The 23,843-nt window shown below is 41.4% G+C and overlaps 1 protein-coding gene and 1 long non-coding RNA gene across 2 annotated transcripts in view; both read left to right on the top strand.

The window, feature by feature from the left end:
• The first annotated feature begins 6,729 nt into the window (after positions 1-6,729).
• LOC120513399 lies at positions 6,730-13,369 on the top strand. Its single transcript, XR_005630269.1, has 3 exons — positions 6,730-6,889; positions 12,809-12,888; positions 13,247-13,369. It is a non-coding gene; the product is annotated as an uncharacterized LOC120513399 (long non-coding RNA).
• Positions 13,370-19,490: 6,121 nt separating this feature from the next.
• Positions 19,491-23,843, top strand: part of MYH15 (myosin heavy chain 15) — a 48,002-nt gene continuing 43,649 nt past the window's right edge. Inside the window, exons 1-2 of the mRNA XM_039732809.1 lie at positions 19,491-19,617; positions 23,047-23,196. Coding sequence (XP_039588743.1) covers positions 23,103-23,196 — 94 coding nt within the window. The 5' untranslated portion in view covers positions 19,491-19,617; positions 23,047-23,102. The remainder of the gene's footprint in view (positions 19,618-23,046; positions 23,197-23,843) is intronic.

Raw genomic sequence — 23,843 nt, 5'->3', positions numbered from 1 at the left:
CTGGCACCAAAAATAACTCTGCAATAGTCGATTTTTAATTATCTGAGTCGTGTCAGGTTGTCAATTGCATGTTCTACAAGCAGAGACTTTTGTGCTGTCTTAGTTCTGAGTACCCTCACATCTCAATATAGAGGACTCCAGTACTTCTTATCTGAAAGTAGCTGCCTTTTATTCTGCATAATCTGGAGAAAGTTTTCCATTTAAATGTAGTTCTATATGGCTTTGTATGTTATTTCATTAATGCCTAAAAATACCCTTAAACATGTATTTATTTTTTTGTACTATGTGTTTTCTGTGCTGTCTATTTCACTTTTGGTGTACTTACTGGGAATAATGACACAATAAAGGGTTTGGAGTTGATGCTCTCCAATTCATCACCTGTTGTGTGTTGTCTTCATTTTGGCTCTCCTCTTTAGTCTAGACTCTGCATCCTTTGATCTTTTGCTATTTCACTTCTGGTGGTTTATTTTAGGCTTTCATTTTCCCTTTATTCTCCATCTCTTCACCTCTCTTTCACCACTGATTCCAACTGACAGTGCCTACCATTTTCTTTTCCCTGGTGAAATCTCTTCTATTGAAATTAGGAAGCTTTCCTTGTGTGCTGATTGGATCTATTAGTAGAGTCTTTTCCACCCCTGGGATAAAACAGTCTGTGGAATGGTACTCTTACTTTTGAATTAAGTCAAATTGATCATCCTCACCCTACATGGAAGATGAAATGCGAAGTTTTACCTGAACCAATTCCCAGTTTTCATTGTCCTTCTCACCCCATACTTATCTCTACTATAAACAAGGGAGAGATTTTTATTAGTAGTGGTGGCCAAAATATCTGTGCTGGGGTATTGTGCTGGTACATGCAATTTCATATAGACAAAAAACCTTCCTCACCCCATACTTATCTCTACTATAAACAAGGGAGAGATTTTAGTAGTAGTGGTAGTAGTGTGGCCAGAATATCTGTGCTGGGGTATTGTGCTGGCACATGCAATTTCATGTAAGCAAAAATCCTTTTCCTCCCAACCTTGTGAAACTTCAGCTGGAATTTTCTTCGCTTCAGGATTAAGTTAATATCCTGCAGAAACAGTAGGAATTCAGAGCTTTACAAACTGAAAGCATGGTCTTGCTGGAGGAAGTAGAAAGTGATCCTACATGTAAGGGCTGGTAAGAAGGCCTGTTGAAAACAATCTAATGAACAGCTGCTGGGATCTTGGACAGATTTTTCAGGAAGTACTTAGTATTAATGGTGACCAGTAGGATTTATTTAGTGATGGTGTAAGCAAAACAAAATTCTGAATAAAGAAATCTAGAAATCGCTTATGCTACAGATTCAGCAGTGCTGAAAGTGATAGCTGCTGGTCAGGATTTATGCCAGCTCTCTTTTATGTTTACAGTTTTCCTGATTCAAACATGTCCTGACATGTCTAGAATTATCTAGCAGTGCACTTTTTTGGAATAAGTGGAGGCCAAAAGTGGGACAGACTCCACTGAAATTATGACACCCAACTTTACAGGTTTGGTTCAACATTCTTGTGAAGATGTAAGAAGAGGTTCTCTGCTCCTTTTTCTTAGAGTTTATTGTTAGCAGCCAAAGATGAGGTATTTTTAGGCCAGTACTTATTTCTCCAAAAATGCTTTCAACCTTGCAAAGTTGGTTTATATATAAATGAACTCCTCCATGCATTCCCATCTGGTAACAAATCTTCAGATTTGTTCACTGAAGCATGCTTCCTTTCCATCTCCCTCACCAATTTCCCTGCTGCAGAGCGCTGAAATTGGGAACAGTCTGCTAGCTTTATGTCCCCAGTGACACATCCTTTTCTCTCTACCCCAGTCCAATCTAAATTGGATCCTCTCCTAGGAGTACAGAGAAATGAGGGGTAAATAGGCTGAGTGATACCACACTGAAAGCTGTATAGCTGTTGATGTAAATATCCTGGGAGCCCCAGACCATGCCTGACAAGGGCCCGGTGCTTCCCCACCTCCTAAATGGCAGTCTGGGTTCTGCTCAACTGTATCCAAGAGGGCATCCATGTCAGAGCAGATGTAATAAGGTAATGTGAGTCTCCTTTTTATGCCCAGCCTCTGTTTGAATCTGCTGTGCCTGAGGTTCTCATGGGTGCAGTACATTAAACCTTTCCTAAGGAACAACCTCGTGTCCATTCTGACATGTTGCCCTTTGACCTGAGATTGCTTGATGCTCTTGGCTGCAGAGCTGCTGGTTAGCTGGAAGATTTTGTCTTGTTGTGAATGATTCCTGTACAGGGCAGTTACTAAGAGCCAGCTGGGTCCATGTATGTGTTTCATGCTCAGCATTATAGCTAAACCTCTCTGTGTTTCCTCTTATGCCTGCATGACTTTGACCATATGACTTTTTAATTGAGCTTGCAGTTCAAGTGCAGAAGGTGGAGTTCGGTTTAGTTGGGATTTTTTATGGCCATTAGTTTTTTGTGTAAAAATGGGAAGTAAGTTATGGGATCTCTTATGTGATAGTCAATCTTCCTGACCCGTTATTTCTGGGCTGTGTTGGGTGTCGAGCAAACATTGCAGCCACTTTGCCAACAATAGATTTGGCTTGGTTACAGAGGATGTGTTTGGAAATGGAAATATGCAAACTCTTGGTGCTTAACTATTAAACCTTTGGGGGTTTTTTTTGTTTGTTTGTTTATTATTTATTATTTATATTATATATTATTATTTATTGAAACTTTTGTGGTGTTTGCCCCACTGTCCCAGGAGAAATGTGTAAGGGCATCATTGCATGCTGCATTCCCCTACCAGTATCTTCCCTTCTGAGCAGAAGGTTTGTGGAGAAATCCCTAAAAGGGAAAGGAATATAACAAAACTATTGGTGTACAACTTTCTCATTTAGGTATCCTTATGTATTTTCAATACATAAGAGACAAACAAAAAAGGTGTTGAGGGTAAGGCACCTGGCTGTGAGGAAGGGTCTCTGGGTTCACCTCCCACAGAACTGAAGTGTGGCAGTGCAGGCTCTGGCCTAGCTTGGAAAATGGACTGCAGAGACAAAAGGGACCACAGGCCAGACAAGGAGTCTTAATGGCAATAGGAAATATTCAACCTCTTTGTATCAACTGAGCATCATTGTAAAACTGAATCCAAAGCTGCTGGGACAAAGGCTGAGCATTTGCATGACCTTGAGGAAAGCAGGTAGTGAAACACTTTATTTGGTGTATGGAGGCAGGAGGGAAGAAAGTCCAGAGGATCTAGAATGTATTTGGATGTGAAGTGTCTTTTCAGCCAGTACCCAATCTCAGTCCTGACACAGCATACTGTACATGTGTGATACAAAGCTCCAGGCGTTCTCCTTAAATAAAGAAGTGACAAGCCAAGGACAGCATGTTACCTGGGAGCAGCCATTGTACTCTTGTTGCTTAGATGGACTTTGAAAGCACTGGTTGCTTGCAGGGCATTAAAACATCTTTTCCTTCTAAAGTTCTGCATCAAAAATGATCAGTGTTTGAGAAATGTGATGGAGGTGGCTTACACATTCCTTCTTGCAACATGGCAAACCTAGGGAGACAGCACAGTTTTGTTTGTTTTTCTGAGACATTTCCAGCATTTCTTGTACTCTGGGATAAGTAAAGAAGAGAGTACACAGAAAGGGGAGATTGTGTCACCAAATCCTAAGACAAGAGTGAAAAAACTCACAGATTTCTTTGCCTGTATCATAGTTGACTGCAGTTTTCTTTGAAAGTGGTTGGCTCATGTTACAGAGACTCTAGTCCAGGCTGTGAGTTTTCACTGAATAGGCACTGATTAAATTCCAGAGGATCTTGTGGGTGTTTGAAAAGGTTATCTCTGCATTCAGAACAAGCACCTCCTACTGACCTCATAGCAGGGATGGCCAGCCCTTGATTTACCAATATATAGCTAAGCCTTTAAATGAGAGAACAAATACTGTACTGGTTAAATGTTTCTTTACAGTAACCGAGCTAACAACAATCTGGCTTAGGTTTTTTACCATGTATTAAGTTATTAAAAACTAGTTTTGTAAGCAAACAGCTCTTGTTTTGACTCAGTTTTACTTCAGAATAATCTATCTGCATGTATTTTTTGCTTATATTGATACTCAAATATTTAATTTCACCTATGCTTTACAGTTTAGCCAGGATGTCTTATAAGGAAATATAAGGCTATTGTAATTTAAAGAGCCAGAGGCTACTGATGAGCCTGATATTAATAGGAGAAAAAATCCAGTGGTGATCAGTTGCAATATATTTTGTTTAATCTTGATTGGAGTGTAGGCACCATCTCTGCTTGCTCATGTGTCATGGTGAGTGCCTTAATTGTTCCTCTTTTTATCCTTTGATACTAAAGGTGAGGAAAGTATATTTGGTGTATTTTTGTCATGTATCTAGTAATTGGAAGTGAATCTACTTTTGAAAGAAGCATTTCATTTTCTTGTGTATATTCATGATGAGGTAAAACAATGTGAGTTTTGTTGTGGCTTTCTAAGGCAGTGGGAAATTGCAGAGTTCTTGTGTTCATTTCAGTATTAGTTGAGTGTTTTTCTTCAACACCAAAAAACTCAGAATATGCTTTGAGGCACTGTGGTATTGCTTTAGTTATGTTCTGCAAAGACCAAGCACATGCCCTCATGCCTTTCACTATCCAAGGCAAAAGTTATTTTTGGGGGAGGAGTGTGTATAAATATTCTGGGAAACAGCATCCTTTCTGGTTAGCGTCTTGGCCAAATCGCTCTGTATTCTTAGGCAAGGTGTGCTGAGATTGCACAGTCTCTGGGCTGGCTGATATGTGCCACCCTCCCTGCTGTTCTCTGTTCTCCACCCTCCCACCCTCTCTTTTCTCCCAGAGAGGTTAACAGGCTGCTCTGCTCTGGAGTGCCATGACAGAGGCTTCTCCTGCCTCTCCCTGCGTCAGCAGAACAGGGCGACACCATGTAGCTGCTCAAAGGCTGCTGCTGCTTAGATGGTGCTCAAACACTCCCACAGGAATGGCATGAGAGTGTCAGGGAGGTTTAGGTTGGATATTAGAAAAAGGTTCTTCCCCCAGAGGGTGGCTGGGCACTTGAACAGGCTCCCCAGGGCAGTGGTTGCAGCACCAGCCTGAGAGAGCTCAAGAATCTTTGGACAATGCTGTCAGGCACAAGGTGAGACTCCTGGGATGTCCTGTGCAGGGTCAGAAGTTGGACCCAGTGATCCTTGAGGGTCCCTTCCAGCTCAGCATATTCTGTGGTTGTGTATGTGCAAAGATATGCCTGCCTGCAGCTATAAAACCCCAAGATAGAATCTGTAATGTGCAGCCTTTCTCAGTCACTCATTTCTGTGAGGTGCTTACTGTTGCAGTGTCCACATATAATTGCCTTCATGGTACCAAGATGAATTGGGGTAAACTGCTGTTTTGGGGCTCCTTGTGTGAAAAGCTGAAAACCTCCATTTGTTACTCCATAGCACTTCACACCTGCATGTACAAGTGTGCTTTCCATCGCTCCAGAGGCTGGTTCTGGTGGCTTTCCTCTCAGCATTTCCATGCAAATTAGGGGTTTCAACCTCTAGCCACATAGCTCAGACAACCAGTTATGGTAGTTGTCTGTCTGAAAGTTGGTGTAAATGGCTTGCTTGCCATCACACAGGAACTTTGTAGTGAAGCCTCCTGGCATACTAATGCAGCAAGCAATTACTTGAATCTTAAAAATCATCTTTCTTTTCCCACTTCTGAGTCATACAGAAGGCAGCTTCTGCAACAGAGTGGAAAGGGACAAGCAGACAGCAGTCTCCTTCACCACCTGACTCTGCCTTCCTCCCCACGAAGACCTATCTCATATGCAGAATGAGGCAGAGCCCCCAGGGGAAAAATAGCATCTAATCACAGCACTGGAAACAGAGTGTTTATGCACACAGGTGCTGGTGCGAGGTCACACAGCCTCCAATTTGCATTCTATTTCTGAAGCCTGGAGTACTCAAATGACTTTTTTCCTTCCCTCTTTCCCTCCTGCTCCCAAACCTTGTTTATTATATATCTAACTACTCAAGGCCTGATGATTCTGTCATCTTTATTCATAAGTTGGTGAGAAGAAAAGATAGAAGCTAGACCTAAGCTACAGTCAGGATTTTATTAGCTTACCAACTCTGCTTACAAGGGAGGATTGCGAGTGACCATTGCTAGAGGGTGAAAAGCCTTTTGGCTAAGCCCAAGCAAATGCAAGTCCTGAGCTGCAGCTCTCCAGGTGATGGCTTTGCTGTTTGTTGGAAGGTAATACTTGTTAAAACCCCTCTATCTTTCCTTATTATCCTGTTGAGATAAAGCTGAGGTTTTATGTAAATAAGTCTAAGAGGGAAAGGGTTTAAAAGTAAAGTCTTAGTGTTTAAATCTGTAAGAATTTTACCACTATGTGTGATGCATGTAATTTTAAAGCTATTACACTACAGCCATGGATAGATGGATGTAAGAGTGGAGGTTGCCCTACAACCTAAGAAGCATGGGGCTTGTCTTACACAAACTAGAGTGTCCCCTACACCATCACCTCCCCAGAGTTCTTCCACTTCTCAGAACTTAAGGTTGAAAGTAACTAAAGGAGTGATAGAAGGAATGGTCCTAATCTTTGGGAACTATTTTCCATTCATGGAAGTGTGATAACAATTTTGGATCGGGTAGCTGAAGTCTGGCATTAGTCTCTGTCTGTTGTTCTGTGATAATATTTTCCTGGGTTTCTCCCAATGTCATTAAACATCATCAGTCCCAGGAAAATCTAACAAGGACAGTGCTTGGATGAGAACTCTGGTGGACTGAAATATTAAATGATGATCATTCCTAGCACTGGTAGAAACTGGCAATTTTTTGTTGGATAGTTACACTCATGCTTCACAGCTCAGGGATTCCATGAGCTACTGATGCCAGCTGGGCTTTGGTAAGTTCTGGGCTCAGACATTTAGGTCAAACCTGTTTTACTGCTGTCTAAAATAGTTGATTGCATATGGCCAGCTTCCCTTTCATTCAGTAAAGTACTGTGTAGCAATTAAAAATATCACAATAGCTTTAGGCTTTTTCTTGGTCTCTGCATATATTCTTCTATGCAGAGGTCTCTGTAACCTCTTTAGGGCTTTCTGGGGAAGGAAGTGAGATTTTTTTACAGGTCTGTAGTCTAAACTGCCATATGAATTTTTTAGTTTATATATGAACACTATTTACCACAGAGAGCTCAACAACTAAAGTAATACTTGCTGCATGCCCTTTTGAGGTAATATTTGCTGCTTGGCTTAGTTCTTTAGAGTACAAGTGTTCTTCCTTCTTTGCAATGTTTTTGTGTCCATAAACGGCCAGAAAGGATGTGTTTATTTTTACCCGTTTAGAAAGGGATAAAGCTTAGATCAGATCTGGGACTTGAGTTCAGCACTTGAGTAGCAACACTTACAAAGGCTGATCGAGACAAGTGAAATTGGATTTTGTTATCTTGTGTTAAATGCTCTGGCATGCTCATATCTTTAGAGCATTAAAAGCTAAATGTCCTCAGATTCAATATCCTTTAGGCAGGAGAAATGCTAATGTGAATGTTAGCTACAAGCCTATTTTGCTATGAAACTCCATGAACTCATTGAAAATGTTTTTTCCAACATCTTAAAACTATTAATACCTTGACTAAGAAATTTGTTTGGGGATATTACTGCACAGTGATGATGCATTTTTAATTACCCTGCCTAGGAAAGAGAATATTGGCTGGTTTATAGAGACTCAAGTGGGTTGATAAGTGTGTAACAGATGCATGTGACATGTTGGAAATCTACTTACAGAACAATAGCCAAGGTCACTCCTTGTCATGTCTGCAGTGTGTGGCAGAACTGCAGAGCCAGTACTCCTTCTCTTCCAGACAGGAGAAATGTGAACTCCTCTTCACAGAGCCACGCATAAATGGATTGCCTTCAGAAGAGGAAGACTCGGTGGCAGGAGCTGGTTACTATGGCTATATGCATTGCTCACTCTAAATGAAGGCATCAAGCCAACAATCACTGTATATATTAGCTATATTTGTATATGAGGGAAGCTCATAGCCAGCAGCTGTGTGAAGGTGTTGTGATGAAAATCAACTTGGCTCATGCCAGTCAAGGACTTGGTGACTTTCATGCCTTTAAAGCAGCACAGACTGAAAGCAGCAAAATCTATGCACCATGGGATCAGGTCTTTTGTCCTCCTTAAGCCTTTGTTTTGTTCTACAGAAAAATTGCTTCTTTTCTGTACCCCTGGTGATCATAGAACAGCCCAGGTAGGAAGGGACCTGGGAAGATCCTCTGGTCCATCCTTTCATGGGAAAGGGAGCTCAGGTGGGATTGTACAGGACCTGGTCCAATCACATCCTACAACTTTCCAGCAATGGGGTCTCTCCTCTGTTCCTGGGGTGGAAATAGCAAATCATGATTCTGGCTTGGAAATTATGGAGGTGCTAGCAAGCCTGGGCTCTGGGATACAGAATATGATAGGAACAACTCCTCACTGTGTTGGCTTCATAGTCCAGCCTGCAGCCAGCTACTGATTTGTTGGGCTGTCGTTGGAGCCACTTCCCCTTTGTCAAATGACATTAGAAATCACCAGAGAAGACAAAAGTAGTTGTGGGTGGTGAGACATCTGTAGTACAACCACAGCCTTATTTTTGTGGCTTACAAATTTAAAGTCCTTTGCCTTTCCTTTTTGAAGATACCCACTGGAGCTAGAGTTTCTGTGGGGTACCTAGCAAATTTTGTTGCAGGGTGGATGTCGGAGGCAGCCATTGGTTTTTCCCTATACCCAGTGCTACACAAAGAGGTATTTGATATGTGAGGGGTTAAGCCAAGGCTGTTACCACCAAAGGCTTGCTGAAACTCTTGTTCCTTTCTCCAGTGCCCAGATTTTCATGCAAGTGGGAGCAGTGGACTTGGGAACGCTCAGGAGGTGATTTGTAGCACACAGCCCAAGCCGATGGAGCACTTCTATTACCTGCTGTCACTTGTAATTCCACTGTTAAGGCTGAAGAGGGTTTTGCACTTCAAACAGGGGCTGGATCTTTAATCCCAATGGAAAATAGAGCATATTTGCTGCAGATGTAAAAGCTTGCCTTTTAAAAATGAATTAGGTTGTTGCAATCTACAAATATTTTAATTAGCCTGAGTTCAAATTAATTAAAAACTGTCATTTAAAGAATTAAGCGCTTGCAGGTTTTACAGAGTTTTGAATTATCTTAATGGAATAAAAAAAGACACTTGGAACTTTCCATATAATTAAAAATAATTGAAATCTTCTGCCTGCATGTATATTAATCAGCTAATAATTAAGCTAAGTTATTAGCAGTGGCTGTATTTAATGTTACATCTAGAGTATAGCCTAAAAAATTTTAACTAGTTCCACCATGAAACTGGAAATAATGCAATTTACCACCATTCTTCTGCAGTGGCTGGGATGTCACTCTTATGGGAGAGACAGAGAACACACAGACTTTCACTGGTGAATTAGCTGTGTCACTTAGCTTTAGTCTTGAAAAGTTAAATGGCTTAATGGTTGAATGGCTTGCATGTTTCTGCTTGAAATGTCCCCCATGCCACTGAGACCTTGTCTGCTGCTGGGAACGAGGGAGAACCCCAGAGAACATTTGGTGCTGGTAGGATCCCTCCAGCATTTCTTTGTATATGTTCTCCCTTTAGTGAAAAAAATGCCCTAATCCATATTAAAAGCCAAATCTGTGTGGAATGGGCTGCTTTGTGCAAGGTTTCAGTCAGGCAAACCAGGCGCCAGCCTCTTTAGAGTTTGGTGGCTGCTGGCTGTCTTATGCTTCTCCAGTGGCTCTGCCCTTAAAATAGCACTCTGCTCCTCCAGAAGGAACCCCAGCTGGTGCCTCTCCTTCAGTCTCCACACAGACATTTTGAAATAGGAACTTCCTGGAGGGGAGGGAAAAAAGCCAGATAAAATGAAGGAATGCTAGTGATTACTCATTCAATAAATCCAGAAAGGTGGAATCAGCTCTAAAAAGGTTCGTAGGAATACAAACAGATCCCTTAGTCACAATCTGTCCTCACTGTGCCACAACACGAAGACTTTTTGAAGACTGTAGCTGCCATGTTTCTTATTTCAATTCAGTTAATCATCTCTTAATTTCCTGGATTAGTGATGCTTGGTTGGAGGCTATTGGAGGCAACATATTTGTCATATTCCTAACTGTTATTCTGTCCTTAATATTTTACTTCAAGCTGAGAACATAAATGCTGGGCTGGATTTACTTAGACTGGCTGATCAGAAATACCATTGGTGTGGGAGGATGGTATATATCCTCTCTCTATATGTATTTTTAATATTAATGATCTGTTCTTATCATCAGTTCACACAGATTTTTCAGCTTTTATTTAAGGACTCCAATCCTTTATGGCTAGGAAGATATTCTCTTAGCAAGTACTGAATTCCTTTTTTTCTTGATATTTGAGATTACCAAAGAAACTCTGATAAACATGGCAAGTGCTGATTCTTGTCAATTATGTCAGTGCTTAATATCTTTTGTCAGGTTGCAGCAGCAACCAAGGTGAAGTGTCCACACTTGTTTCATTGAGGGTTTTTTTGGGGGGAGGAAGGGGATATCTTTGAAGACAATAATGAATAAAGGAGGAATAAGATTGAAACAAATCTCTGCTAGCTATTCTTTTTTGCCCCTATCTGGTTGTCTTGGTTTGTAAAGGTGGAGCCTCAAGCAATGAGGTCTGTTGGTGTTCTCCTTCAGCCTTTCCCCTTTCCGCAAGCCCAAGAAGAGAAAGGTGTGAAGGGAGATCACACGTCACCTCCTAGACCATCTTGTCCTTAGGTGAGGGCAGGGAGGGAAAGGAGGTGACACTAAGGGAAACCAAATGCTCTGAATTTGCTCAGGTATGGCTGAATGACTGGTTTGGATTTCCTTGGAATGCCCCCACTCCAAGCAGCCGCAGTGGCTGGCCCCCCGTGCCCCCACACACACGTGCTCCCTGTGCTCAGCTCCTTGCTGCTGGACTGGACAGTGGGACACAGACAGGAACCCCATCCAGTGAGGGAGCACAGGGCCAAAATGCCTTTCTATTGCTAATACCTCTGCACTTCTGGCTCTGATAACATTGGTAGGAGACACTTACAGGAGACAACAGGATTATGGCAGGCGTTGCTGAGTCCCAGAGCTTGGCTGTTGTGAAGGCACTCAGGCCACCCTTTTTTCCATGTCATGACTTTATCAGTGATTCAGGGTCAGAGCTGTGGAGTTCATTTCAGCAGAGCCACATGTGACATGCCACACATTGTTACTGCTAACAAACAGGCTGTGGTATTGGGAATAGGGACAGTGTGGAAGGTTCTGTTTCATTTGTCCTTTTGGACCTCCTCCCATAAGCCTCATACTTTTTTTTAAACTGTCATTAAAACACATCTTGAGTCAGTAGCCTGAAAGACTGTGTCCTTTCTGGTTAGAAAAATATTTGGGTTTGAACTTTGAACTTCATGGATATGCTATGAAAAATCAGTAAGACCAGTCTTCATTGCATGAGTATGGGACGGAATGGTGCCTACTACGTAAATGTCATTTGGTTTATTATTTCTGGGGAATGGATCTGTACATCTGCTTTCTGATTAGTTATCCTGTTGAAATAAATTCAGCTCACTGGTGTCATACTTTAATGGGCATGCTTTTTATTTGACAAGGTACAGACATCCTGTATGGTACTAGAAAACTGTAAGCAGTTCAGGTGTATTCAGGATAGTTTTCCACTTGTTGCAAATAGCTAAAACCCAAGTCTGTGTGTCCAGTGAAGAGTGAGCCAAATCTTCCTTCAGTGTAACTGCAAGTATAAAAGGCATTGCTATTGCCTTTGAATGTATCTACCTATTCTTTTGTGAACAACAGTGCCAATTAGTGCATTGCTCCTTACACGTGCAGCACCTAAAATCTGCTCCTCTCATTCTTCATTCAGAATAAACTGCTTGGGTAAGAAACAACTTGCCATTCATTTTTACACAGGTAAAATCCCTGCTTTTAAAACCAAGTAAGTGTGACAAGGATGACCCATGTGCTGAGAAGCCTGTCTGCCCATGGAGAAGGGTGGGACTTGCTCTGAGGGCACTGTCAAATTCTTACAGCCCTGTTGCCTGCACTCTTCTCCTGGTCCAACAGCATGACCATGAACACACAAAGAAGCCTAGTCCTTCTTTGTGGGTAATCTGCTTGTAACTCCACACAGAGAAAGCAGTGGGAATTGAATACTTCATTATTTATATGGATGAAGCCCCTACCTTTGCCTCAGTTTCCCTTTCCTAGAAAGGTGACAGCAATTTCTGCATCACAACATTTATTTAATCTGATTTTCTTCTGATGATGATGTCTTGAATATCTTGAAGTATGAAGGTGTGTCAGTAATGGATAAAGGTAGGCCTCCAGGCCATGCTGGCAATCCAATGGAAATCACCTGGACTTTAGATCTCTGTGGTTCTGGTGCACATTTGGGTGATGACAACAGGGGACATTTTTCTGCTCTGGAAAATCCCTGTCCATCAACTACAGTACAAGAAGAACTAGAATCTACCAGGACTGTATTGCTTGACAGGCAAGAGGCAGAATGATCCAACTCAAAAACCACAGCTTCCTTTTCTCTTTTTTTTCTTTTTTTTTTTTTTTAATATTGCACATTTTCACACCCAAAAATAGCCTATATTTTTCTCAAAGTTCTATGTTAAATTTTTTAGTTAGCCTCCTGCTGTAAGTTTGGATCCTCAGAAAAACATCAGATTGATTTTTAAAACATTATATACATTTTTCTATAGCCATATAAACAAAAATGTTATTTTGTTGCCCTTGTTGCAGGAATTATTGTTAGGATCTCACTCTCTTCTCTAGCAGATGCAAGGCACAGCCACCAGACCTGCAGAAGGGCATCTGAAAAGGTGAGATGAATAACAGTGTACACCCACAGAGTGGTAAACAGATTTTCAACCAAGATTGTTCCCAAATGCTCTGTTGGTGAAGGGATTTGAATAGATGAACCTGCTGGTGAGAAGCTGCTGTGGGACATGCTGCGTAGATCCAATCCAAGGTTTTCTGATGAGTGAGTTTTGATGAAAATGAATTACTCAGCTGGGCTGGTGATCTTGTCAAATGAGTTCTTTAGTGCTTCCGTGCTGCTGAGCTACTGGTATTTAAAGTGAAGCTTCAAAGGGGGCCAGTGAGGCAGGGCATGTGTTCCATTCCTGTGCAGCATTTTTACAGCATATGTTAATATTTTCTTTCCCTTTTCTTTTCTAGATCATTGGGTGAGACTGAAATGCATATACCTACATTCGTAGCAGATACTTTGGTTTTGTGCAAGAAGCCTCAAGTATATGATCTGATTTTTTTTTTTGTTCCATCTCCTTCATTATTTTGTCCTGTGCATATTTCAGTTACAAAAGAGAAGCCTCAAGTATATGATCTGATTTTTTTTTTTTTGTTCCATCTCCTTCACTATTTTTTCCTGTAAAGACAAAGTGCATATTTCAGTTACAAAAGGAAAAAAAAAAAAAACTATAAAGAAAAATATATTTAAAATCAACTCGAGTCAATTCTGCTACAACAGAATTGGCTGCTGCTGGGGATCCAGTGTGACTCTGAAGAGTTGTGCTTGTAGCCTCACTGGAGATCTCAGCTGCTGTTGTGCTTTTTATCACTATTGTGATAAAATTGGTTATCCTCTTCAAAGGCAATGCCTGGCTGGTCTCAATGATGGTGTCTCCATGTGTTTTGGTCTGGCTAGGTAGTGCAACCTTTCTCCAGTGGCATCTGTAGGTTTCTCTGGGTGGTCCAGCACAGCCTTTTCTCACCATCCCTCTCTCCTGTAACTCCTGGCTCTACCCTCCCCGAACAGCTCCCCCCTGTCCCATCTCGCCCCACTGTGCCTCTCCAGAAATTACTCTGGGGATGTGCTCGTCACACAGAATGGGAGTGCCCTGTGCAGAAGAGAGGCTGAGCCCAACAATCTTCAGGGGGGGTTTGCTGGGAGCAGGATTTCAGCTCCAGCACCGTGGGAGCACAGCAGGGGAGTCTGCCAGGCTCGGCTGTGGTACAGCAGCACTGGCAAGGTCAAATGTCCAGGTAAAAGGCTGTTTTATCTGGTACTGAGCCCTAAGTGTGGAACATCACAGCTGGGAGGGGAGAGGTTTAGAAAATAAACTTGTTTTCACATTTATAAGTCTATATATATATATGTATAGATATGTCCAGATATACACACAGATGTGTAAATATATATGTGTCTCTCCTATATATACACTTACATGCACACACCAGCCAGTCACTCCAGAATATTGCTGTTGGAGAGAAGGATGTCATGTCCATTTTTGGAGGTATTTAAATTCAACTGACAAAAAAGTGTCAAATCATTAGGCCATGTGAGAAGAACAGACTTGTGCTTTTTCAGGCAGAAGGTAATACTCCTGGAAATAGATTTTCTTTTAAAACTGGCTTTAATATTTCAAGAAGCTTTGCTGATTGAATTTTCAGCAGAGGTGACCAGCCCAGTGTATCTGTATTTGGAAAGAAGTAATGTTTTGTTGTTGTTTACAGAATGTAAATGCTGAGAAACTCACAGTCTCTCCTTCCTGCAGTGTTTTCCTGCTAAATTAGCATCATGCCAATCACATTGGGTTTATTCCGTCAGCACTTGCAAAGTTAATAAAGTATCCCCATGACAATTGTTTCATCATTAAACTGTCTCTGTGTGTTTTAGTGTAGCTTGCAGTTGGCATAAGGTAAACAAAAGATAGCAAACAATCCTTGACTGAGAGTCGAGTTATGACTCATAGAGTTACAGCAGTGAAAAACTGAAAAATCACAAAACCTCCTGTGCATGAATATTTTACTTCTTTCCCCCTTAGCTCCTCTGAAAAATAAGCTTCCACAGCAGCAAAACCAGGCAATCAGCAAGGACCGTACCCACCCCTACCCATACCTGAAGGGCAGCCTCTGAGTCCTTGGAGCTGAAATATAAAACAGGCAAAAAAAGCTAAGTTGTCTTGCGGGAGTTTGGCACCAGGAGCTAGGATATGTTGTGTCTGAAGACCTAGGAGTATTTTAGGACAGCGCTGCCTATTGAAATGGAAATGTGGTTTTCAGGCTGCTTGAGCAGACAGAGTGCATCACAGTCAGAGGCTGAAGTAGGCTAATGAAGTGCCATGTCTTTGAAGTCCGATTGCGCAATACAACCCCCAGAGAGACGCTTAGAAGATTTCTTTTTTTGCCTTGCATTGATCAAGACTAAAATACTTCTGCTATTAGCTTTAGAAAGGTGTAATGGAATTGGTGGTGGGACTACGGTAATTCCAATGACGTGCTATGCAAACAAATGCTTCGTTAATGAATACTCAAAAGATTAACCTGAAGTGCCTACATGCTTTTAACCCCCTGCCTTCCCCCAGTGGTTATGGATAATGCAGAGTAATTTGAGGTGAGGTGGGGGAGGGAAACCCAAAACTCACTAATGGCAATTAGGCTATGTGATAGTTGGGAAAAGGAGGCACTGCAGTTCTCAAAACATGCCATTAATCTCTGACCTGATGAGCAGGGTGAGATGGGCAGGCAAGATCACTGGAGACAGAAAACTTCCAACAGAGGGCATTGGTAGAGTGGGGGATGTGGTCAAATTTGGAGAAAGAAGAGTGACGAGGCACACGACAAAAGCCTTCTTTCCCTCCCCCAGTACATCTCCAGAGAAGAACTGAGACCATTTATTTCACTAGGCTCCCTTTTCATCTTCTTATTTTTCTTATGGCTGTGAGTCAGTCTGAGATTGATTTATCAGCGCTGTTAATCTGCTCTCAAAAGGCTGTCAGTCTCACTCCCAGCAGCCAAGCTCTCCCATTAAAAACCTGACCTATTCAAACGTCCTTAAGATACCGTAATGATTGAATGTCAGCAGGGGAGAGGCAGCAGTGACAGCTCTGCAATGTTTATTGTCCCGGGCAGGACCAGGAGGGGAGAGTGCCGCTGCAGCCCGGAGCACTGCGCTTGGAATGGGATGAGAGGCTGGGGGACGGGTGCTGCCAAACTGGGAAGATCGGCTGTGCTCCTGTGGTTTGGAGGGTTAATGCTCTGAAGTCCCTGCTGACCCCATGCTGCTCAAAACAGGAAGAGGTGTCAGGGGTTTACATGTTGATAGCAATAGATCACGGATTACAGTGGCTTAAAAGCCACTTAAAACATTTTTGGTGGCTGAGGAATTATTTCACCAGGCATGTTTGTATGAAAGCAGATGCTTTCCATAGAGAGATTTAAATTTCTGTTCTACTGTCACAGCACACAGTAGCTGTCAGCAAAGAATTAATTGAGGGGAAATATTTAAAATTATGATGCTGAAAGGAAGGTGAAGAGATGTTCCTGATTCTTCTTCAGGCTGCAGGTACATGTGTCCATGGCCAAGCACAGGCACTGCAGCAGGGGGAGCACAAAGGCTGGCAGAGACCTGAAAATCTCCGGTCTAATAATGGGAATCTAGCTGTCATAAATATACTTTCAATGTACTGTTCAGTGCCAATTTTCTCATCCTTAAGAGATGTAGCAGAGTGCAGCTATTTTTAAATCTAAGTTTCTCTCCCCCTCCAGTTTCGCTTTGGGCAATCAATGGCTTGAGGAATTAAAACATAATTCTTCACAAGACAAAATAAATCACTTGTTCAGAGTGGGTCTGGCTTTGCTCTGGGATAAGATGTTAGCATCTTTCTTCTCTTGAAACTATTCCCAGATGGATGAACTTTGTCATCCAACTAAGTAATTTTGGTTCTTTTCCATTTGTTTTTTTAAATAGAGGCTGCAACAACAGGAGGGACCAGTGACCAAAAAAAGCCCTTGAGGTAAACAATAGGTTCTCATTCTTTTTAGATGCATCTTGTAGAGTGATGATCTTTCTGCTTTTTTTTTAATAGAGCAACCCAGGGATCCTGACTGCAAAGATGTTTTCTCCAAGCATCTGTCTCTTAAACTGGTGTCCTTCTCAGTCATTGATCTTGCTTTTCATGAGTGCCAGGTTATTACAGTAAACATTTTATTAAGAGTAGTCTAAAGACCAGCTTTTGACAAAACCCAGCTGGCTGGTTGATCTTTTTGTCTACAAAAATAGAGAGGGTTCATAACTGAGCTTTTTACAGATCCAGTATGTCAACTTTTGTATATTAGACCAGAAGATATTGACGTTATCTTCTGTCTAGAGCTGATAAATGTTATTGCATTCCTTTCCAATATGTAATGTTATTAAAAATAGTTTAGTCACAAGAGCTCCTTATCAAAGACCCTTGTTTCCCTAGAAACAGTGACCAGCATTAACCTTTCTAAAAGTAGCCCCTGCAAAAGACAAATGTCTTTGGTTGTCCCTGTTACAAATTTTATCTAGGGAAAACATGCTGCAATTTCTGTTTCATATTAAGAGAAAGCAAATAAACTCCACAAAGGCAGGATTAATGTGCAGCATCCATTCATATCACGCTAGCAAAGAAAATAAATTGATTATGTTTGAACCAGTTATCTGTGTCCCTTTCTATGCAACACAAGCATTGAAATTGCTTTAGAATTAGCTATGGAAACAGTTGTTTGCAACCCCAAAAAAGAAAAGGGAGGCGTGGGAGCAAGATTGTAGTGTTCATGCAGGACTGATGAAAGCTGACTATTTGAAGAACAGAAAAGATGTAAGTGATAACAGTGTATTTGTAAGAAGATGGCTTCTTCTAAGCAATGTAGGTGGTAAATGAGAATATTGTGTTTAGAAGTAAAGCTCCTGGCTACGTGAGAGAGGAGCAAGAGGGAGAGAGTATCAGCATTTTGTATCCTCATGGCTTGAAATAATCATATTCTCTTCTCAGCACATTAACAATGTCCAAAGCTTGGTGATGCTTGTGATTTACCTTGTTTCCAATTATGTGATCAGGAGCACCTGCTTGAGTTTACACAACTACTCAGCAAGTAGTTGTGTAAACTCAAGCAGCCAAAATCACCACCTCTCTATTCTTTTTTGACAGATATAAAGCAAAAAGATGGTGATTTAGATCCAACCCCGACACACATCTGTGCTGCAGGGCACCAAACACCTCTAAAGCAGGAGGCTAGGCAGCAATTCTGGTGTGAGTGTGACAGCCAGTCAAACTCTAGAACGTGACACAAGTTGCTTGTGTTCAGCTGGAGTGCAGATTCCTTTCACAGACGAATACAGACCAGGATGGAAAGCTTCATCCCTAGCTCTTATCCCTGTGTCTGCTCCCTAGCAGAGCACTCTTTTCTCCAGTCTGTCTGGAGGTGAGCATGTCTCTAGCACAGCAGTAGTGATTCTCTGTCTCTGGGTTGCATTCCCTAAATGCTAAAAATACCAAGTTACCAAAGTGCTCAAATCCTCAAGCTGCCACTCAGTCTCCTGTCTCTGAGCCTATCACTTCCAGAAATTCCTGTTTCTTACAAACCAACTTTGTCTGTACAACCTGTCCCTGTCCAGTCGTCAGCATAACAGCTTTAAAAATAGCAGACTCACTATGCAGACATTTTCCTTCTTGCCTGGTCACAAACCAAGTCACTTGTTCCTGTGGGTATCTAGGAATTTAATGAAGCTGTGGATAAGCTCCCTCCTTACTTCCTTGGAATTGAGTTTTGTAGAGTACAAATATATTGTCTTCCCTTGTGGCCAACAAGCATTATCCGCAGTATTTATTTTCCTTTCTGCTTTTATATTCAGCTTATGCTAGAACCAAAGGAAACCTATATATCTATCTACCTATGCTGGTAAAAGCAAATCAGTCTAGCAGTGTCAGTTGTTTTGTTATTTATGGGTTGAAATGAAATGAGACCTGCATTACTCACGGTGCTTGTTTCAAAGGAAAAATGAGTTTACAATAAAAAGGCCAGACATTGCCTAAATTGAGACTCATGAATTAGTTTCCTGGAGCAAAGAGCTCCAGGAAACTTATTCATGAGTCCTAAATTGATGCATACTTTGCTCTTTATCTATGATTCCATGCAGAATCAATATATTCTTAGATTTCTTCCCTGTCTTGCCTTGTTCATAAACTGGGGAACACCTGTCTATTCCAAACCTGAGCCTATAGTCTTGGCTTTAAAACTCCTGGGGCTCAAAAAGGGGTTTTAAAGTCCTTGGCTGGGATGTGAGAACCCACTTCCTAGCCTCGCTGCTTGAAGGGAATTTGGCTTATGTAACCAAATTCCCTTAATAATCACTTATTCCTGGTGCAAAAAGCTTTGATTTTTATATTCCAGAGGAGTCATGTCTGAATAGTCTTAATTTACACACACAAGCCCATGGTAATTAAGTTCTGAAGCACTTGGAAAAGCAATACTTGCCCTAGTGAAAACACAGAAGCAGGAAAGGCTTCTTCCATGAAGTCATGGAGCAAGAATGAAAGTGTGGTGAGGGGTGGCCAGGACTGAGAGTGCCATTCCCCTGTGACATTCTTGCCCCCCTTCATCAGGGCACAACCACATGTGTCCCCTCCCTGGGCATTGTCTCCTCAGCTGGGATCCAGTGGACAAATATGGGCATGGGGGAAAACTGCTGATGCCTTTAAAGAGTTATCAGAAGTGACCTTGAGATAGGGGCATATAAAGCCTGGACCAGGTAGAGCAGTGACACTTTCTGTGTGCTCGCCAGGGTGAGTACCAACCTCTCTCACTTTTAAGTGTGGGTGCTGTGCTCTAACACTGTACCGTGGGTTTGATATGATTAAGGTTTTCACGTGGATTAAAGTTTTAGCAGTAGTATCAGTAAATATCTAGCCTGTGATAGTCACTGTAGGATGCTGCTAGAATGGTAGAATAGCAAATACGTGTTTCTTCTCTAACATCAGTGCATTCATTTAACCAGCTGGAATAACCGCTTAAGGAAGTGTCAGGTCCCCTGTAATTATGCATCTGAGTGAAATGATTAGCCAGTGCCTGCAAGTCATCTTTTTTGCCTTCTCTATCATCTGCGAGAGATGATGGCTTATTTGCAATTTGAAATTTTAAGTAGCTTGTTGGTCCAATTCTTTAATCCAGCCTGAGATACAACCCTTGGAGCATTACTGGGCTTCCTTTCCAGGCCAGGCAGTGCCACCACATTATCCCTGACTGCCCTCAGTGCTACAGTCACTTTCAACAGCCCCAGTAAAGACAGACAAAGTCCCTTTTTACCAATCCTGGAGGCGCCATCAAATTGTTGGTCCTGGACATGCCTCTTCACTTTATGTAACAGTATAGGCTTTCCACAGGGAGCAGACATTTTCAAGGATCTCCCACAGCTGATATGCAAGGGCTGGCTCTTTCTGTTGTTGGCTACAAGAGGTTGAGAGGGAAGACCTTAAGCTTTAGCATTGTCTTTCCCGACTATTCTGCATTTTAAAAATAATCTTGCATCCATAACAAAACAAAATTTTCCACTTCTTGTATCTGCTGATGAATTTGCCTCACTGAGTTCTCTGCACCCCAAGGTGTGCACGGCCTGAGCTCCAGCCTCTGCCGTAGCTCCAAACACCCAGGCTGCTGAAGGAAAAGGATTCTCTCCCAGCTGCCAGAATGCTGCTTTACACCATAACACACTCGCTGCAGTGGTCCACCCTGGACATGAGGGGGGAAAAAGGAAGAGATAAGGAGGTGATAGCTGAGGAACTGTCCCTAGGAGGCCTGCAAATGGAGCCAGGTTGCACAAAAGTGATTCAGAGCACTTTAATGTATTCTAGGACTTGTGGGAACCTGCCTTGGGTCCTAGAGATTAACACTGGAGGGGCCCCTCTGGCATTTGCACGTTTAATGTGAAATTACACTTATGTGCTCTAATGCTGTTCTGTTTAAATGTCTGAACTGATGTGATTTCATTGCTCCACTAGAGATGAAACACACTTAGAGAGAGAGAGAGAGGCTCTGCCATTGAGCAGTGTCTCCAGCTGGGAATTTTAGCCAGTTCAGATGACGTTAAAATAATTGGCGGTAGTTGTGCTTATGTATGTGCTTAATCTTTAAAAATATTAAGGTTAAAAAAAATTACTTTAAAATCTAGAAAAAAATAAGACTAGTTCTGAGAAAGAGAATTTTTGCTCTACAGCAACAAGACAGAAGGTATCAAGCTTTTACTGCAGCAGCGAGAGAGGGCTGGATGTAACGCTTTGGCAACTCTGCTGTCTTCGGGCTTTATGTTCCCTAGGAGGAACATGTTGACAAAAAAGCTGCCTTGGTTGACGAGGAGTTTTTATCTCTACCAGGATTTTGTTAGAAATAAATCGAATTAAATTTTGAAAGACTACAGTGTCTGCCTTGATAGGGGTCTTGAAAATTTATCCAGCTGGCCTGGATATTGCACAGTAAATAGAAAGGGAAGAGATTAACCTGAGGGCCACTTATGCAGCTTTAAATATTAGTCAAATGGTGTCCTGACTCAAAAAAACCCCAAACAAACAAACAAAAAAACCCTAAAATTCTAAAGTTGTGTGTGTACACCTTGTAGCAGTGGAACTTCTTTTAGACAAGGGCTGAGAAACATGCTGAGTAGTTTATGTTGTGTGTAAGTATTTATGTCTATGTCTGTAAAAAAAATCCCAAAAATAAACATCCCCTCCCCCATTATATCTGTTTGAGGATTTTAGAGAGTACAAAACAAGTTAATTACTTGGCTGTACAAACGCAGCAAAGTAGTCTCACTGAGACCCATGTCCCCTGCCCTCTCTTTCACAAAAACAGACTCCTAAACACTGTGCCCTTGTCATTTGGGAAAACAAGTGTGGGTATTAAGCTGGACTGATAAACTCAAAGCAATATGAAAACATATGAAGCTCTTGCACCAATTCTGCAGATACACTTGCCCTCAGCCATGCCCGGCTGCAGGGGGATCCCCAGCCTGGTGAAATCAGAGGGAGCAGCACCATCACAGGGCCTCCCAGAATGTGTTAGTCCTGTTTTTATTTTATTTTATTTTATTTTATTTTATTTTATTTTATTTTATTTTATTTTATTTTATTTTATTTTATTTTATTTTATTTTATTTTATTTTACTTTATTGCTAATTCCTGAATCGGAGAAGTGCAGAGAGCAGAGCTGTTTTCAGCTCCAGTGCTGGCTTTCTGCAGTGAGAGTGTGGGCATACATCCCTGCAGCTTTGCAGCAGTGAAGTCTTGCTCCTTTTGTTTCCCAGAAAACCCCTGCCTGAGTTTATTTTATTTTATTCTCCCAGAATGTGTTAGTCCTGTTTTTATTTTATTTTATTTTATTTTATTTTATTTTATTTTATTTTATTTTATTTTATTTTATTTTATTTTACTTTATTGCTAATTCCTGAATCGGAGAAGTGCAGAGAGCAGAGCTGTTTTATTTTATTTTATTTTATTTTATTTTATTTTATTTTATTTTATTTTATTTTATTTTATTTTATTTTATTTTATTTTATTTTATTTTATTTTATTTTATTTTATTTTATTTTATTTTATTTTATTTTATTTTATTTTATATTTTATTTTATTTTATTGCTAATTCCTGATTCGGAGAAGTGCAGAGAGCAGAGCTGTTTCCAGCTCCAGTGCTGGCTTTCTGCAGTGAGAGTGTGGGCATACATCCCTGCAGCTTTGCAGCAGTGAAGTCTTGCTCCTTTTGTTTCCCAGAAAACCCCTGCCTGAGATGGTGCTTTAATCGGCTGAGTGGCACAGCCCCAGGGAGACCTGTGGGAGGGCATATCTTCGCGCCAGGCGATTTTGAAAGGGGCCAGAAGAGGCCCCTGCTAAGTGGTTTTCAAAATCACATCTTCAAGTGGTCCCTCCTGCTCTTAAGCACCATATTTGCCACAAAAAAAAAAAAGAGACAAAATCTTCCTGTGGAGATAACTGTGACCAATGAGGTTTAGAAACCCTTCAAGACCTGTCTGACTTTTAATAAACTGAGGCAAGGAAGGGTTTAACTAAAAGTTCAGTCTAGTCCCAAATCTGTGTTAGGCATTTGTGTTTAACATTAATCAACCCTTTGATCAGCCACCTGCCATGTTATGCTGAGCTTTTTATATTGCTTGACATTGTTCACAAAATAGACAATTGTTTTGCTTTTTCCCCCTCTTTCTTTGGTAGACTGGGTGACTTTCTTTTTCCTCTCTGAGCTGTGCCACCCTTGAACCCTTGCCAAGATGATGGTCGATATGTCAGAGTTTGGGGAGGCTGCTCCCTACCTCCGAAAGAGTGAGAAGGAGCTGATGAAGGCTCAGACTGTGGCCTTCGACGGTGAGTTGCAGACTCACAGCCCTTTGTGCTGCCAGGGGCTGGTTCAGAGGGGTAAGGGTTACATATGAATGGAGGCAAAAAAATGCAAGCCAAGCAGGATGCAAAGCCTCCGCTGTCACTGCTGTGCTGCTGCTGTTGGAGGTAGCTGGTTCAACCAAGTTCGGGTTCCTTTATTCTGCAAAGCTATTAAAAACTCCCAGACAGTTAAAATTAAAAATAATCTATGGCAAGTAAGAGTTTTATTTAGATTTAGAAGCAAGGTGTGCTGGTATTGCCCTGCTAAAAGGGGAATAACTTCTCTGTCAGCTTTAGAGAAAAACAACAGACATTGATGTTTCTGTGGCCTGACTAGATATCTTATTTGCTTTGCAGCTTGTATAATAATGTGATGTTAGCTTTTAGTTTCCCATAATTTCTTTTTCATTAAATGGGTTTCTATGAGCCCTGAGGTTTAGTAGTAAGTGTGAATGCATCAACAACTGCAGCCTTTCACTATTCACAGCAGTTGCTGTAACTAAAGACCTAAAATCTTGTGCAGCTGCTCCAAACTCTAAAAGGCACATACATAACTAAATGCGAGTTATTAACATTGCTGTTTTTCAGCACAATACTCAGAAGAATGTGAAGGAATAAAATCTGATATAAAT

Source organism: Passer montanus, unplaced genomic scaffold (assembly GCF_014805655.1).
Source record: "Passer montanus isolate IOZ18808 unplaced genomic scaffold, ASM1480565v1 scaffold80, whole genome shotgun sequence".
Lineage (NCBI taxonomy): Eukaryota > Metazoa > Chordata > Aves > Passeriformes > Passeridae > Passer > Passer montanus.
Note: the sequence above shows the minus strand (reverse complement) of the source record. Positions and strands in the feature narration are given on the sequence as shown.